Here is a 15696-nt window from a genome sequence, read left to right on the forward strand (position 1 = left end):
TATTGCCACACATCAAAAATGTATCAAATGTGTTTATCTGAGTCATAAATACGCTTAGAAGTAACATATAAAGATACTATATTCTAGAAGCTCTCTTCAATGTGAATCACGCAGGTTTTCTATTAAATTTATTTAGATAACATCACTCAAGTGCTCTGTCTCACACACATCTGAAATGCTAATTACTAAACTGACACCCTCTACACTTGTGCATGAAACCCATTGAGCATCCTGTGAACTGCTGTCCTCACGTGTGAATAATCCTGTCTTTGGATCCACTTTAATTCCTCTTGAAGACCATAAACGACAATGGACAATTACAGTGAGTTTCACCTGAATGCATATGTGATTTAACATTGTAAAGCCTGCCTTATCATATTTGATACATCCAGGCTTTATGGCCCATATAGTATGATAGAGTGAGAATATGGAGCTTGTACTCAAAGTTTTGATCATGTTGATAATTTTGAAATTCTTGTTTCAAATTTGACACTTTATATGGTTTACAGGTAAACTTTGGGTTAAAAATCAACAAAATACCACCTACTTGGCTTTTTAAAAACCTTAAGGGAAAGATTGGTCATTTCTTTAAGATTAATGACCTTACTTATAATCATTGAGTCATAATGGATGTTAAAATTATGCAACGTGACTCACTGTTATGTGGACATTGCATGAGAACACTGAGGTCTGGTGGATGTAAACTTAATCAGGTCAATGTAAAATGACTTTACGTTACCTTGAGGCTACAGCTAAACTGTTATATGTAGAGTAACGTAAATTGAGTTAACGCATACTTGAACCTCTGGCTAATGTAAACTTGTCTATGAATAGGTTCAGTGATTTTTAACATTCCACACCACTCATTTTAGCTGTATCTCATAACCAGGATATTGTTTAGTAATCCTAGAAAACTTGTATACTTCTTTAGGGGGTTAAGAGACAATCTTTACATTCTTGTGATCTCAGGATAAAAAGATGTTGGGTGACAACCAGCATTCCTTAAGCTTGGATAACCGTGTCAAATACAATTCCCAGCCTTTCTGAGCAGAAAGTTGAGATGTTTGTAACTTCTGGCGCCGTATTAGATGTTGTGAAGTTGAAATAGAGGATAAACAGTGCTTTATGGGCGTCACCAATGGCCTTTAGCATATAAATGGGCATATGTGTCATAGGACTAGATTGAGCAATTTACTCTTTGCCACTCTGTGTGTTCCTGTCTTAGGAAATGATGTCATTAGGCTCCTCCCTCCTTTTACCTGAACAGAGGGGTAGGGCCAGACAGAAGCCGTCTGTACAGACAGGAAAAAAACAAGGAACAGTTCACAACCTGTTTGTCTTTGACAGAAAACTTTTTTATGTGAAAAAGAGAATCCAGATTGCACAGGATCTTATTAAACAGCCTGAAAAATGGACGTCCCAGAGAATTCCCCAGGGATTATGGGGCTTCTGAAAACTTTTGATGCTTCAGAGTTTGGGAGTTGGGAAAAGATTGGCTCCGGCGGCTTTGGACAGGTGTACAAAGTACGACATATGCAGTGGAAAACATGGCTGGCGATCAAGTGCCCTCCTAGTCTTCATTCAGATGACAAGTGAGTTCATTTTTTGAGTGTCACTTTCAGCTCAAAGAGACTTCTCTAGAAGTGTGTTTAAAGTGTGTGGGTGTGCGTGTGCATTGGTTAACCACGGTCATCTGAAAGGCAAGTGAAGTTTGTTTTTGTGTGCGAAATCCATCATTTATGAATGCTGTACTGGAGATATGCTTTCATGTCAGTTTGTATTGATATTAATTGCTATTTGTTGGTTTGTTTATTATTTATTTTCAATCACAAGTGCAATACAGAATTCCTGAAACTTTTTTTTTTAATAGTGAGCATTAATATTCATTACTTCTAGGCTATTAGTAAGTCTCCATTCTGTTCACATTAACATTTGTCAAGCCTGCATGCAAAAAGACGCTGCCCCTCAACATGTTGTGTCAGGAAACTGCTTATAATATACTGCCTTGAGCTATGATTATGCCCCCAGTCTCCCCAAATGTGCACACTGACATATTAAGACACCATGGATATCTCTCAGACTCTGTCTTAAGACTTACATTTACATTGCATCCACTTTCCACTTTAACTCTGTCCTGACATGACAAGGAGTGGCTGTATGTGAGCTTTGTTTCCCGGTAACCTTCCACACATAGACCTTAGCCAGAGCTTTGGTATGCACACAGATGTTGCAGTCACACGCAGAACATTTTACTTATGGTTATACTGGAGATGCACGATATATTGGCCACCATATCGGTATCAGCCGATATAGGTTCGTTTTTAATGTTATCGTTATCAGTCCAATAAAAAAACTCACCCTCGAGTTGTTCCAAACCTTATAAATTTTGAAGAAAGTTTGTAACCAGGCTACTTTGGGGCACAATTGACTTCCATAGTAAGAAAAATACTATGAAAGTCAGTGATGCCCCAGAACTGTTCAGTTTCCCACATTCTTCGAAATATCTTCCTTTGCGTTCAACAGAACAAAGAAATTTATACAGGTTTGGAACAACTTGAGGTTGAGTAAATGATGACACAATTTTCATTTTTTGGTGAACTATCCCTTTAAAGCTGATAAATATTGGATTATTTCCTTCAGCCCAGACACTTCAGATGCACACTGTGTTCCATTATGGTTTTGAATAGCTTGAAATATGATATGGAATGGAGTCAAAAAGGAAAATACAGTTAAGTGCAACATGTACAGCGCAAGTCTGTCATATAGGCTACATAAAATTATAATGAGAACATTATAATTGAGTGCTTGGGACATGAATTTTAATGGTGAAACTTTTGTTTTTGTAATCAGGCTCTCAAAAACTATTTAAAATTTGGATTTATTGACCAATATATCGGTTATAAAGAATATAAAAAATATAAAGAATTATTGGTTATCGGTATTGGCTAAAATTTTCATATCGGTGCATCCCTAGGTTATACAGTAAATTATGGTATACAATATCCCATACATTTTTGTTATTGTTAGATATTTATTTATTTAAGTATTTATACTACCGTTAAAAGATTTGGTGTTGGTGAGATTTTTTTTTAATGTTTTTGAAAGTGTCTTATGCTCACCGAGGCTGCATTTATTTGATCAAAAATACAGTAAAAACAGTAACTGTGTGAAATATTATTGCAATTTAAAATAACTGTTTTCTAATTAAATATAATTTTAAAATGTAATTTATTCCTGTGATGGAAAAGGTGAATTTTCAGCATCATTACTCCAGTCTTCAGTGTCACATGATTCTTCAGATATAATGCTAATATGAATATGCTAACATTTCTTATGCTTAATATTTTTGTGGAAACTGTGATACCTTTTTTTTTTTTTTTTTTTAAGGATTCTTAGTATGTGTGTATTTAAAAACAATTAAATATTCACAACACTGAGCCTACACTTAACAAAAAAAATCACGAGTTCGACTTAATATTTGCCGTAATGACATCAAAACCCTTCATAACCCACGATGCTACAGTATGTATTCCCCTTTCCATTCTTCTTTGCGCTTCATATTTAAATAATAATTAATTTTAAATGACTTATATTATGTGAGTCTTCTGGGAATGCTGAGAACTTGAGTCACTAGTCAACACATTAAAAAAGCAGGCACATATGCGATATTAAGATTCTGCATGAAATCACCGGTATTTAGATTAAAAAAATGTGTTATAATTATTCTTGTTTAGACTTTTTGAATTGTACTTCAGCATGACCTTTGATCTCAGGTGATGATAGGGTGTGATTTTCTTTGGGCATAAATGTTTCAATAGCCTTGGATGAGCATGAATACAGGAGCATGTATTAAGTCTTTTCCCCCAGGGTTCAGGCCATTTGTATTGTTATGCAACTCCTCTGGCCCTATAACTCTGTGTAGAATAGGCCCTGATTGTACTTTGTGTATCAGATCAGGGGCACTATTGATATGTATCACTGTGGAAATTATTGAGACAACAGGAAACATCAACAGGTCCTTAATGTTAAAAGATTTGTTCAGGTCTGGTCATGAGGGTCACCTCGAGTGCGCCATACAGATGTAATCTTGCACATCTTCTTGCAAAACTTGCTTTGGAACTCTTCATGCGGATGTCACTTTGCGTCACCAAGCTTAAGGAGGAAAAAAACAAAAGAATCTGATTGAAATCCAACGAATGCTGTTCCATGTGACCCTCAGGTTATCAGTAGCTGAGATCTGAAGGTACAAGAATTCTAATTTGCCTCCCCCATCTAAACAGGGCACAGAGTTAAAAGCAGGCTTTGTCCTCCTGTGCTCCATCAGGCCTCTGCAGACTTGCAGAACTGGTCGAACTGGATCTTTTTTTTCTTTTTTCTAAGAAAAGAACAGCTTTTGTTGAGCTCAAAAGGGTGGCAGAACAGTGTGGGGCAGCAGAATGGGTAGTTTTAAAGGTTTACCTCCACACTCCCGGTAATCTTCTAACTCATTACCTCCCATTTGTCCATCCCAGTGGGAATTGCACCACTGTTTAATATCATACTTTATTAAGAGTTATGCTTTCCCTCAGCATTCTGAACAGCTAGTTTTATATCAACACTAAGTGTATAAAAAATGTATTTATTTGGTACTATGCTTTCCTTCAGCCTTCTTAAAGGGTTAGTTCACCCAAAAAGGAAAATTATGTCATTAATGACTCACCCTCATGTTGTTCCACACCTGTAAGACCTTCGTTCATCTTCAGAACACAATTTTAGATATTTTTGATCAAATCCGATGGCTCAGTGAGGCCTGCATTGCCAGCAAGATCATTTCCTTTTTCAATGCCCTGAAAGCCCCTAAAAACATATTTTAAACAGTTCATGTGACTGAAGTGGTTCAACCTTAATGTTAAGAATATTTTTGTGCACCAAAAAAAAAAAAAACTTTATTGAACAATATCTAGTAATGTGTGATTTCAAAACACTGCTTCATGAAGCTTCGGAGCTTTACAAATCTTTTGTTTCAAATCAGTGGTTCGGAGCACATATCAAACTGCCAAAGTCACTGAAATCATGTGATTTTGGTGCTCATAAATCACTGATTCAAAACAGAAGATTTGTAAAGCTTCGAAGCTTCATGAAGCAGTGTTTTGAAATCGGCCTTCACTAGATATTGTTCAATAAAGTCGTTATTTTGGGGGGGGTTTTGGCGAACAAATTCTTGTTGCTTTATAATATTAAGGTTGAAACACTGTAGTCACATGAACTTTTTTAAATATGTTTTTAGTAGCTTTCTGGGCTTTGAAAAAGGAAATGATCTTGCTGGCAATAGAGGCCTCACTGAGCCATCGGATTTTATCAAAAATATTTTAATTTGTGTTCCGAAGATGAACAAATTGTTTATTTGTTTGTTGGAGTTATGCTTTCTCTTGCTTTCTTCATGCTAGTTTTCTTTCAATAGAAAATATCAACACAAAGTGTATTAAAATACATTTGAACTTATTTATTCATTAGGAGTAATGCTTTCCTTCCCCTTCTTGAACATCAACACAAGTGTATTAAAATGAAATCAATTACTCTTTTATTGAATTTTATTATTTATTTGTATATTTATTTCATGCTAAAATTGTCAGATGGAGCTACATGACCACTTTTGGCTCAATCATTGGCGTCATATGAGTAATAAAAGACTCACTATGCTAATAAAGCGATTAAACAGAATGCTGACTTACACACATTGCAAGCTTTTTGTTTAATATCTGTGCTTGATTTTTTGAGTAACATGGTTGAGAGACGTTTTGGTGTTGTTTACTAAGCAAACAGATTGTAAACTTTGAGATGTCCTTCGTAAGTCCAGTTATAAAATATATGACCTACATGTCTGACTTCTGTCTGACTTGTTACTAATAAAAGAAGTTGTTTAAGAACAAAGTACAAGAGAGCCATTCAAACAACCCAATATCCATCAATGTTAAAGACTGGAATGTAATTAAAAAGATTATGTCAGATAAATATACTGTAAACAGCATTGTGGGAAAGTGGTAAAGCTATTCGTGTACGCATGTATGCGGTTTCAGATATGCTGGCTTTATTTCATAATGGAAATTTAGCCAATAGTTAAAAAACATTGTGTCATTGTTCATAATACGCTTCCGGACAATATGAGTGAGTCAGGTTTGTCAGTGTGCTCAGGTCCAACGGGTTTAGTACCTTCCCTTGTTGTTTTTATAAAAGTGCCTTGCTGTGATTCCTTTATCATCTTTTTAATTAATCGGGTGTGTTGCCAGTTTTCCAGTTAATATCCAGCTGGATCCCTCCCATGTGAAGACATTCCTTACTAAATAAATGCCATTTACATTCCACTACTTTTTTAACGCATTCATTTTTTGTTGTTTAGGGAGCGTGCTGAACTCTTGGAGGAGGCCAAGAAGATGGAGGCAGCTAAGTTCCGCTACATTCTCCCAGTATACGGCATTTGCAGTGACCCACAGGGATTGGTGATGGAATACATGGAGACAGGCTCTCTGGAAACTCTACTGGCCTCAGAGCCACTGCCCTGGGAGCTACGTTTCCGTATCATACACGAGACGGCGGTTGGGATGAACTTCCTGCATTGCATGAACCCACCCCTACTTCATCTTGACCTTAAACCCGCTAACATCCTGCTGGACGCGCACTACCACATCAAGGTGAGCCACGTCTGGTCATGACGAGGTCTTGACTCCTTTGCCAATGAAGTGGGGATTTTAACTGCTCATGGTTTAGACTTTCCAAGGAATCAGTCAGCTGATTCATTGCATCAAATCTTCAGTGATTCATCACTACCTGAGTAAACTGCTTTGATGAGGCGATTTATAAAAACACAAGTTATTTGGAGCTTTACCCTTTCTATCACTCATAGTTCATGTAAAATTGACTCACCCTCATGTTGTTCAAAACCTGTACGACTTTATTCTTTCTTCTGGAACGAGCCATGATGCTAACATGGCGTAAAAACTTAATAAACAAACAAACAAAATCTTCGGTGAAATGCAAAAGATATTTTGAAAAATGTATTTTTCTTTTGAAAGTGATATGTTGAAAGTAATTTAGGTCCAATCTTCAATGTTATTTTGGATGCCATTGACTTCAATTAAATGGACAAAAACAGTTCTTTTTGTGTCATTTAAGGCAGGGATTCCTAAACATTTTTGTCAGCTGAACCACATTGACCTAAAATAGTTAGGCTACTTGAAGTACCCCCAGATATTTTAAGTTCATATTTCAATAATTTAACAACACATTGTTCACGGTTCTCTGGTGTTGATTAATAGTCACGTGACATACAGGTAATCAAATAAAATTAGTGCTGTCAAACGATTAAGCGCGATTAATCGCATCCTAAATAAATGTTTGTGTAATACGTGTGTGTACTGTGTATTTTTATTATTTATAAATACACACACATGCATGTATATATTTAACAAAAATATAGTTTTATATATAAAATATTTATTTTATATAATATAAATTATATATACATGTAAATATTTCTTAAATATATAAATGTATCTGTGTGTATTTATATATACAGTACAAACATGTATATTATGTAAACTCAAACTTTTATTTTGGATGCGATTAATCGCGATAAATCATTTGACAGCACTAAATAAAATAGCTCTTTTTTTAGTGTTTTTTTTTTTTATTATTTAATTGTTTGTTTTTTATTTCAAAATGATTTATTTTAAATCTTTTCATCAATTTTCCCATTTTGGGAAACCCTGTTTAAGGGCTTTATAAGTTATTTTAAAGCTGCTGTCCGCGATTTTTGGCCCTCTAGCGGTTAATAAACAGAACTGCACGCGTCTTGCGGAGGAACATTCTAGCCGGAGCTACTTTTCTCCGTGTATGTCTATGGCGAGTCACGCAGTTACTGTGATACTCTGCGGCCAGTCCGGTCTGAAATAGTCCGAATATAAACACTTATTATAAGTGAACCATAATGATTCAGGATAAGACAAAAACACGGTTTGGAAAATTGATTCCTGTTGTATATTCTCATTATATAATCTTTGTAAATTTTTAACACAAAAAAAGTTGCGGACTGCAGCTTTAAAGGAAAAATCATGATGTTCAGATCCAATTTAAAGTGAAATTTCACTTGTTTAAAAAAATAAACAGCTACATTCTGATTTAAATATCTAGATTATGTGCTTCATGTTCGTGAAAACACCCTGTCAATGTGATGAATTGTAATTCTAATCCAGCGTTGATGACCAAACAACAGTTTTAATCTCAGTCATGTCAGATCATCTATGCGGGAAAATTCATAAGGATTTCAAAACCGGTTGAGGGGGGAGGGTACATCTATCATTTTCTTTTCACGGTCCCCACATACTTTTCCAGAAAATTTCCTGAGGGTTGAAAAGCTTTCCCATGCTTTATCCCATTTATATCCAACCTTCCCATGGATGAGTAAGCAGGTGTCACGAGGGATGGGTGGGAATCGTCGTGTCGGATTGAAAAGGCTGGATGTAAACACATATCCTGGACCAGTCTGAACAAGCTAAAGCTAGGCAGTGTTAATGAAGGGTTGGCACACACACGCCTACATATGCGTGCACACATTTACAGAAAAATCAGGGCTTCCCCACCTAATAGGGCACCTGTAGGCGACTCTGAACATGTTTTTTTGGAAAAAAGCACAGTAAATAACACTTCAATGAAACCTAATCTAATTAAAAAGTGCTAAAAAGTCTAAAGACTTAACCGTTGCCCTTTTCTTTGTGGTCTTCATTTTAGATTTCTGACTTTGGCCTAGCAAGGTGGAACGGCTTTGTCAGGAATGACGATATTAGCCGTGATGGGTTTTGTGGCACCATCGCCTACCTCCCTCCAGAGAGGATCATAGAAAAAGACAGAATCTCTGACATTAAACACGATGTGTACAGGTCAGCCATTTTGGATTGTCGTTACTGTGTAAACTGTAACTTAGATCAAATTCAAATATGAGATCAGCTTCTGTTTGTCAAAACCACCTTTCCATGCTTAGGTCAATGTTGTCTAACACATTTGTTGTTTTTACAGTTTTTCGATTGTTATCTGGGGAATTCTCACACAGAAGAAGCCATATCAAGGTAAGACGAGAAGTCAAATCTGTCTCTCAATGTTTCCCTTCATTTGAATTAGTACAGAGAGTGTTTGGACTTCTTATTATGTACGCCATCAGATCCCGTAAAGAGATTTTTGGCATTCATTTCAATCAAACTGGCACTCAATGAGGGAGTGTCTGTGTGTTTATCTGGTTGTGAGTTCCAGGTACAGGGGAAGAAAAAAATAAGACTGCTGCTTTTTTTAGTATCTAGCAGTTACAAGAATTCGGTGTGAAAGAATGAAACCAAAAAAAAAAAAAAAAAAAGTTTTATTGTCATAAGAGACAAAACTGTTGGCACCAGTAAATAGAATCAGTTGGCTGCCAAACAATCCTTCCAAAAGGAACCTATACAATACCCTGATGTATTATACAATGAGGGTTGAAATAACAGGACATGAAATTAGCAGCCTCTGTTTGCTTTTCTGAGAAGTGTTGATTTCTTTTTTTCTGGTCTAATGAATTTAATCTGCAGGATGTTGCTGATCCCCCAAACTATATTTTCTATATATATATATATATATATATATATATATATATATATATATATATATATATATATATATATATATATATATATATATATATATATATATAAAATATACAGAAAATTAAAATATTATTTCCATCACAATTATGCCCCAATGCATAAAAATAACTATATGTGACCTGGGACCACAAAACCAGTCATAAGGGTAAATCTTTTTTAAATTGAGATGTATGCATCTATAAATAAGCTTTCCATTAATGTATTGTTTGTTAGGATAGGACAATATTTGGCCAAGATACAATCTGAGGGTGCAAAAAAATCAAAATATTGTGAAACTCGCCTTTAAAGTTGTCCAAATTAAGTCCTTAGCAATGCATATCCACTCACAAAAATACATTTTTGATATATTTATGGAAGGAAATTGACAAAATATCTTCATGGAACATGATCTTTACTTAATATCCTAATGATTTTTGGCATAAAGGAAAAATCGATAATTTTGACCCAGAAAATGTATTGTTGGCTATTGCTACAAATATACCCATGTGACTGGTTGTGTGGTCCAGGGTCACGTATATTAGTTAGAATTGTATGTCAAAAGTATTTAAATTGTAGTACTTAAACATCACTGTAGAATTTGTTGTTTTGCCTTTTAATTTATGATCCTTTTAATTAAAAAAAAACAAAACAATAAAATAATATACAATATTAAACAAAGGGAAACATAATTGAGAATTGTGAGTAAAACAAAAGTAAACCATTTCAGATCTCATTACAAAAATGAGAATTGAAGGGAAATGTGCTATAACAATGTATGAAAATTAGTTTTATTTTTTTTTTAGTAATGCAAAATCTATTTTCATTTCCTGTTGATTTTTGGGGTGAAATATGACTTTGTGTGATTGATTGATTAAATTAAGTTGGAAACTCATTAATTAAACTACATTAATTATCACTGCATTCTGTTGTGTGGCCAGTATACTGATGTTGTCTGTTTTATAGGAGAGAATAACATCCTGCACATAATGGTAAAGGTGGTGAAGGGTGTTCGTCCAGACCTCAGCGTCATTCCCCGCAGTCGTCCCCAGGCCTGCTCAGGGTTCCTGTCCCTTATGCAGAAGTGCTGGGCACATTCCCCTGAAGCCAGACCCAGTTTTCAAGGTGAGTGTCTGTCTCTCGCTTCAATCGTACCAGTAATACACCTGCTGAGTCACAGGAACCAGAGTTGCATTGCAACAATGACATGACAGAATATGCCAGACAATCAGAACAGTGACACAATGTCTCTTTTAAAACATGAATATGATTTGTAATATCAGGAAGCATTTCTATAGAGGGGTATACCAGACTTTCTTAAATAGGATTTGTTCAAGCACAGACACTTTTCTGTACGATTTCTGTTTTATGCAAACTCATCACAGAACTCATCAAATCCATCGCTAATGCTTTTTGATTTTTGTGCTGTTGTTCTCCCATCACATATGATGTCACTTCCTGGCTGAGGATGTCATTGAAATCCTGGCTTTTGTTAATTAAAGGGATTGATATTGAGAATGCAGCAACAATATTGTCAAGAAAACATGATTTGTTTAAAACATTTCAGGGAAAAATGAAGAAACAGTTGTGTATATGTATATGTATATGCATATGCATATTTATATGTCTCTAACATGGTTCACTTTCTCCTCCAGAGATCACTTCAGAAGCTGAGGAGCTGTGCACCAAACCTCATGACGAATCCAGAGCTTCCATTTCTTCAGAACCAGAATGTTCCCCCTGCCCTGCTCCAGCCTCCAGTGAACAGGTAATATCAGATGGATCTCTATGCATGAATGTTCACAAATCTTCTTCCGCTGGCATACCGTGTGTGACGCAAAAGCAGTGTTATGTTCATATGAGTCATTAAGACTGACCTCTGCAATGTTGTTTCCTGTCCCTCAGTTATTAGGCAACTCTTTGGTATTTGTTTGTTTTAAGTCTAAGTACATAGTGTAAATGTTTCACCAAGATGACAGTCTTTCATCAATGACAGAGAATGCTACCAAACTGCATTGCTTCAACAGAACCCTTTTGTCATTTTCTGGATGGGCATATAAAACTGTTTATTTTAGGAACAACATGCTGTCCTTCGTTTGTCAAAATGCTACATCTTTGAATGAAATGTTTACATCTACAGTCAGTGATTTATTCATGTATATTCCAAGTGGCTCCCTCCATTATTTCTAAAATCTGAAAACATTGCTGCTAATCTTCATCGCTGATGAAATTTCATTTTCTCTTACAAACAATCGATGCAACTTTTCTTCACATACAGACTAACAACCAAAAACCAGTGAGGCCAAAGTCAGCCATGTTACCTGAGAAAGACTGCAGCCTCTCTGAGTTGCTGTGTCAGATGGACCCCGGCTTCTCGCGCAGTTTTAGCAATGTTAAAGAGGAGTCCCTTGAGAGCAAAGACAACACCAGCAAGAGACTGTCAGGCATCTCCTCTGTGGACTCAGCTTTCTCATCCCAAGGCTCTATTACATTGTCCTTTGAGAAGGAAAATGCTGCGAATGGTAAGAGAAAAGCATCTTACAACTCATGTTTTTGTACAGTATAAGGATGTTTTTATTTTATTATTATTATTATTATTATTATTATTATTTTTGCTTTTTGTTTTGTTTTATTTTATTTTGTTAATCATATTGTTTTGCTTTGATTTGTTTTTTGTTTTGCTTTGATCTTTTTTATTTTGTTTGTGTTTTGCTTTTTGTTTTGCTTTGATCTGATCTGTTTTTTATTTTGTTTGTGTTTTGTTTTGCTTTGATCTTTTTTTTGTGTTTTGCTTTTTATTTTGCTTTGATCTGTTTTTTATTTTGTTTGTGTTTTGCTTTGCTTTTTATTTGTTTTTTATTTGTTTTGAGTTTTTTAGGGGGGGGGGGGGGGTTGGCTTTGCAAAGATTATTGATCATCTGATGTTGAGCAGAAACTTTGTGAAGAAATTTATACAAAATGATGAATCTGACAATCGTAAATGTCTAATCCATGTGCCATAAAACTCTTTGTCACTCATTATTGTTCACTATGTCCTATATTCTACTTTAGAATCCAGTGAGTTTCAAAAGAAGAAGCTTTGTGAAGCCATTCGCACTGAGGACATCGCCAAGCTGATGAAGATCCTCCAGCCGCAAGATGTTGACTTGCTCTTGGATGGTGGCAGCAACCTGCTCCACTTCGCCGTGAGTCTGGCCAATGAGGAAGCAGTTAAGTTTCTGCTGCTTAGCAACTGCAACCCTAATTTTCCCAATACTCATGGAGCCACGCCCCTCCACCTGGCTGCCGAAAAGCGGCTGAAGGGAGTGTCCGAGATTCTCCTGAGCCGCAAGACGACAAATGTCAACGCGAAGGACGAGGACCAGTACACAGCTCTGCATTTCGCAGCCCAGAACGGCGACGAGGCCCTGACACGTTTACTCCTAGACCGTTCTGCTTGCATTAACGAAACAGACGCTCAGGGACGCACGCCGACACATATTGCCTGCCACCACGGACAGGAGAACGTGGTGAGGGTCTTGCTAAGTCGAGGAGCTGATGTCCATGTCAAAGGTAAAGATGACTGGACGGCACTACACCTGGCTGCCTGGCAAGGCCATTTGGGAATCGTTAAGCTCCTGGTGAAGCAGGCAGGTGCCGATGTTGATGGTCAGACATCGGATGGGCGCACTCCGCTCCATCTGGCGTCTCAAAGAGGCCAGTACCGGGTGGCACGGATCTTGGTGGAGCTCGGCGCTAATGTGCATCTGACCTCCGACGGCCTCCACAGTCCGCTTCACGTGGCTGCGGAAACGGGCCACACCAGCACTTCAAGGCTGCTTGTAAAACACGGCGCTGATATTCACGCCCGGACGGCCAACGGCTGCACCGCCTTGCACCTAGCCGCCCAGAAAGGCCACCTGCCGACAGTTAAAATGCTTCTGGTGGAGGGTGCTGACCCTGAGAGCTCCAACCATGGCCTTCGCACGGCATGTCACCTGGCTGCCGAGAATGGCTACTGCGAGGTCCTGAAAGAGCTTCTGCAGAGCTTCCCGGACATTGCTAATACTCAAGACAGAAATGGACTCACTCCACTTCACCTGGCTGTACGTGGTGGCTACAAAGATGCCATCTGTATCCTGCTCGAACGTGGTGCCGACGCAGCACCGCTGTCTCCACAGCCCACTAGAGAGAGCTCGTTTGACTACACTTCGGAATCAGAGCCAGAGAGTCCGAATCCTCTCACCCCGACAAAACTCCAGAGGAAAGTGGTCATTCTGAAACTCACCAGCCGCAAAAATACTGACGGCACATTGATCCCTGTAGACTCGCTGTGTGAATCGGCACCTTGTTGAGGGTCCTACTGGGGCTTTGGCCTCATGGACTCCAGGAACTTTTGCCAATATGCTCACAGACACTTTCTCCCTTTTTTTTATCCCTCCTACTTTATAAAGACTGACAGATGCTTTAAAATAGGGACTCTTGTTTATCCATTGGGATTTAATGTACATATTGTAATTACTCAGTTATCGGAATATTGACAGGTATTTTCTACAGGGTTTGGTCTGTTGTTGGCTTTCCTCCTTAATAATAGAGTTATTTTGTGATTGGAAATGCATTTATATATGTATATATCAGTACTGTAGATAGAGCCTGGATTTTGTACTTCCTTCCATGGAGTCCACTTCCGGTCATTTCCATGCCATTGTTTATCCATTCCTATTTTTGTTGTATGTCTTTGATTTCACTGTTTTCTTCTTCTACTTGTTACCTGTGGACTGTGGTGGTTGATGCAATGCAAGCAATGCTTTCTCCAACCCTAAAATTGTTTTGAAATATTATAGAAATGTCTTTTGTAGCATATTAGAATAAGCTCACCATATATCAGCTTAATATTGCACTTCAAATCTTGAAATGGCAATGTTGTGAGACCAATTATATCATTAAAATGGTTCACTAAAATAGAGCTGTGCATTTACAGAGCCATTTCGCTTATATCATGGGAACGGGCCCGCAGGGGGATCACAGGTGTGGGTAGACCGTATAGGGGGCGGACTCTATCCCATGTACCCTCATGCTCAGACTATTGGCTCATTCCTGGGACCACTTTATCTTTTCATCACTCTGTAAAACCACTGCGCCGTGCCCTGCATTCTGCCAAGGGGGGCATAGCCGTCATTATCTTTTACTGTCTGGAACAGACAGCCTGTTAATTGCTAGGTCTTTAATCTGCTGTTGAACTCTGTGTTGATGTTGATAGTATCCATGCATCTGCATTTGCATCTGTATAAACTAAATCTTCCATAGCAAACTCTGTATTCCACTGTCAACACCTCCTGCAGGTTTCACCTTGACTTTTGTAATTAGTTGATAAAGCTGCCTTGTCATTTCCCCTTTGTACACAAAAAAGGTATTTCTCAGTTATTCATAGTGTTTGCACAGTTTTATATTTGCACACTTTTATATTTGATGAAAAATTAAAGTGCATCACATGTATGTAAAGTATCTGTTGTCTGTTGTTGCATATTTCAGCCTTAGTGAGACTTAACCATTACTATTGTCTATTTTCCCAAAAGTATAACATTTTGATGCATAGCTCATCCTGCGGACATGCATTACACTTTATACATTGTGGCTTATTGAGTTATTATTTTTAAAATTTTCATCTCTAGGACAAACATTGGGTAAAAAAATAACAAAAAATCTTACAATTACCCAGAACAAGTAAGCAACAGCATAGCAACACCCCAGCAATCCTGGCAACCACACAGAACATCCTAGCATCTGCATAGCAACACCTTGTCAACAACCCATAGCAGATGCATAACAACACCCTGGCAACCACCAAGAACGCCTTAGAAACAACATAGCAATTGTAGCCCCTCCAGTTCGCACCTGCCCGCTCCAAGCGGGACGCGAACCCGGGCTGTCCGCATGGGAGTCGAATGCTCTAACAAGGAGGCTAAAGGCTACAACCTCTAGTGTCAGCCGCTAGAGCATATCTTGAGATCAGGGGAGTGAGGTTTACATGCACATCTCGTGCTAGCATACTTCTGTTACACAATGGACTGGCAACCAC

At 37.6% G+C, this 15696-nt stretch overlaps 1 protein-coding gene across 1 annotated transcript; it reads left to right on the forward strand.

Moving 5' to 3' along the window:
- Positions 1–230: 230 nt before the first annotated feature.
- On the forward strand, positions 231–15099 carry ripk4 (receptor-interacting serine-threonine kinase 4). The gene is made up of 9 exons (XM_067397718.1): positions 231–322; positions 1226–1592; positions 6377–6668; positions 8764–8912; positions 9049–9098; positions 10605–10763; positions 11294–11406; positions 11917–12160; positions 12690–15099. Exons 2-9 carry the CDS (start codon positions 1411–1413, stop codon positions 13970–13972), a joined length of 2472 nt encoding a protein of 823 aa, XP_067253819.1. The 5' UTR covers positions 231–322; positions 1226–1410; the 3' UTR covers positions 13973–15099.
- Positions 15100–15696: the final 597 nt, after the last annotated feature.

This window comes from Chanodichthys erythropterus, chromosome 10 (assembly GCF_024489055.1).
Source record: "Chanodichthys erythropterus isolate Z2021 chromosome 10, ASM2448905v1, whole genome shotgun sequence".
Lineage (NCBI taxonomy): Eukaryota > Metazoa > Chordata > Actinopteri > Cypriniformes > Xenocyprididae > Chanodichthys > Chanodichthys erythropterus.

What these genes read in the sequence shown, in the direction of transcription:
- ripk4 (XM_067397718.1), top strand. Translation starts at nt 1,411, where the DNA reads ATGGACGTCCCAGAGAATTCCCCAGGGATTATGGGGCTTCTGAAAACT. An exon ending in AGTCTTCATTCAGATGACAA is followed by an intron (nt 1,593 to 6,376) that starts GTGAGTTCATTT and finishes TTTGTTGTTTAG; the next exon opens with GGAGCGTGCTGAACTCTTGG. An exon ending in CTCCAGCCTCCAGTGAACAG is followed by an intron (nt 11,407 to 11,916) that starts GTAATATCAGAT and finishes CTTCACATACAG; the next exon opens with ACTAACAACCAAAAACCAGT.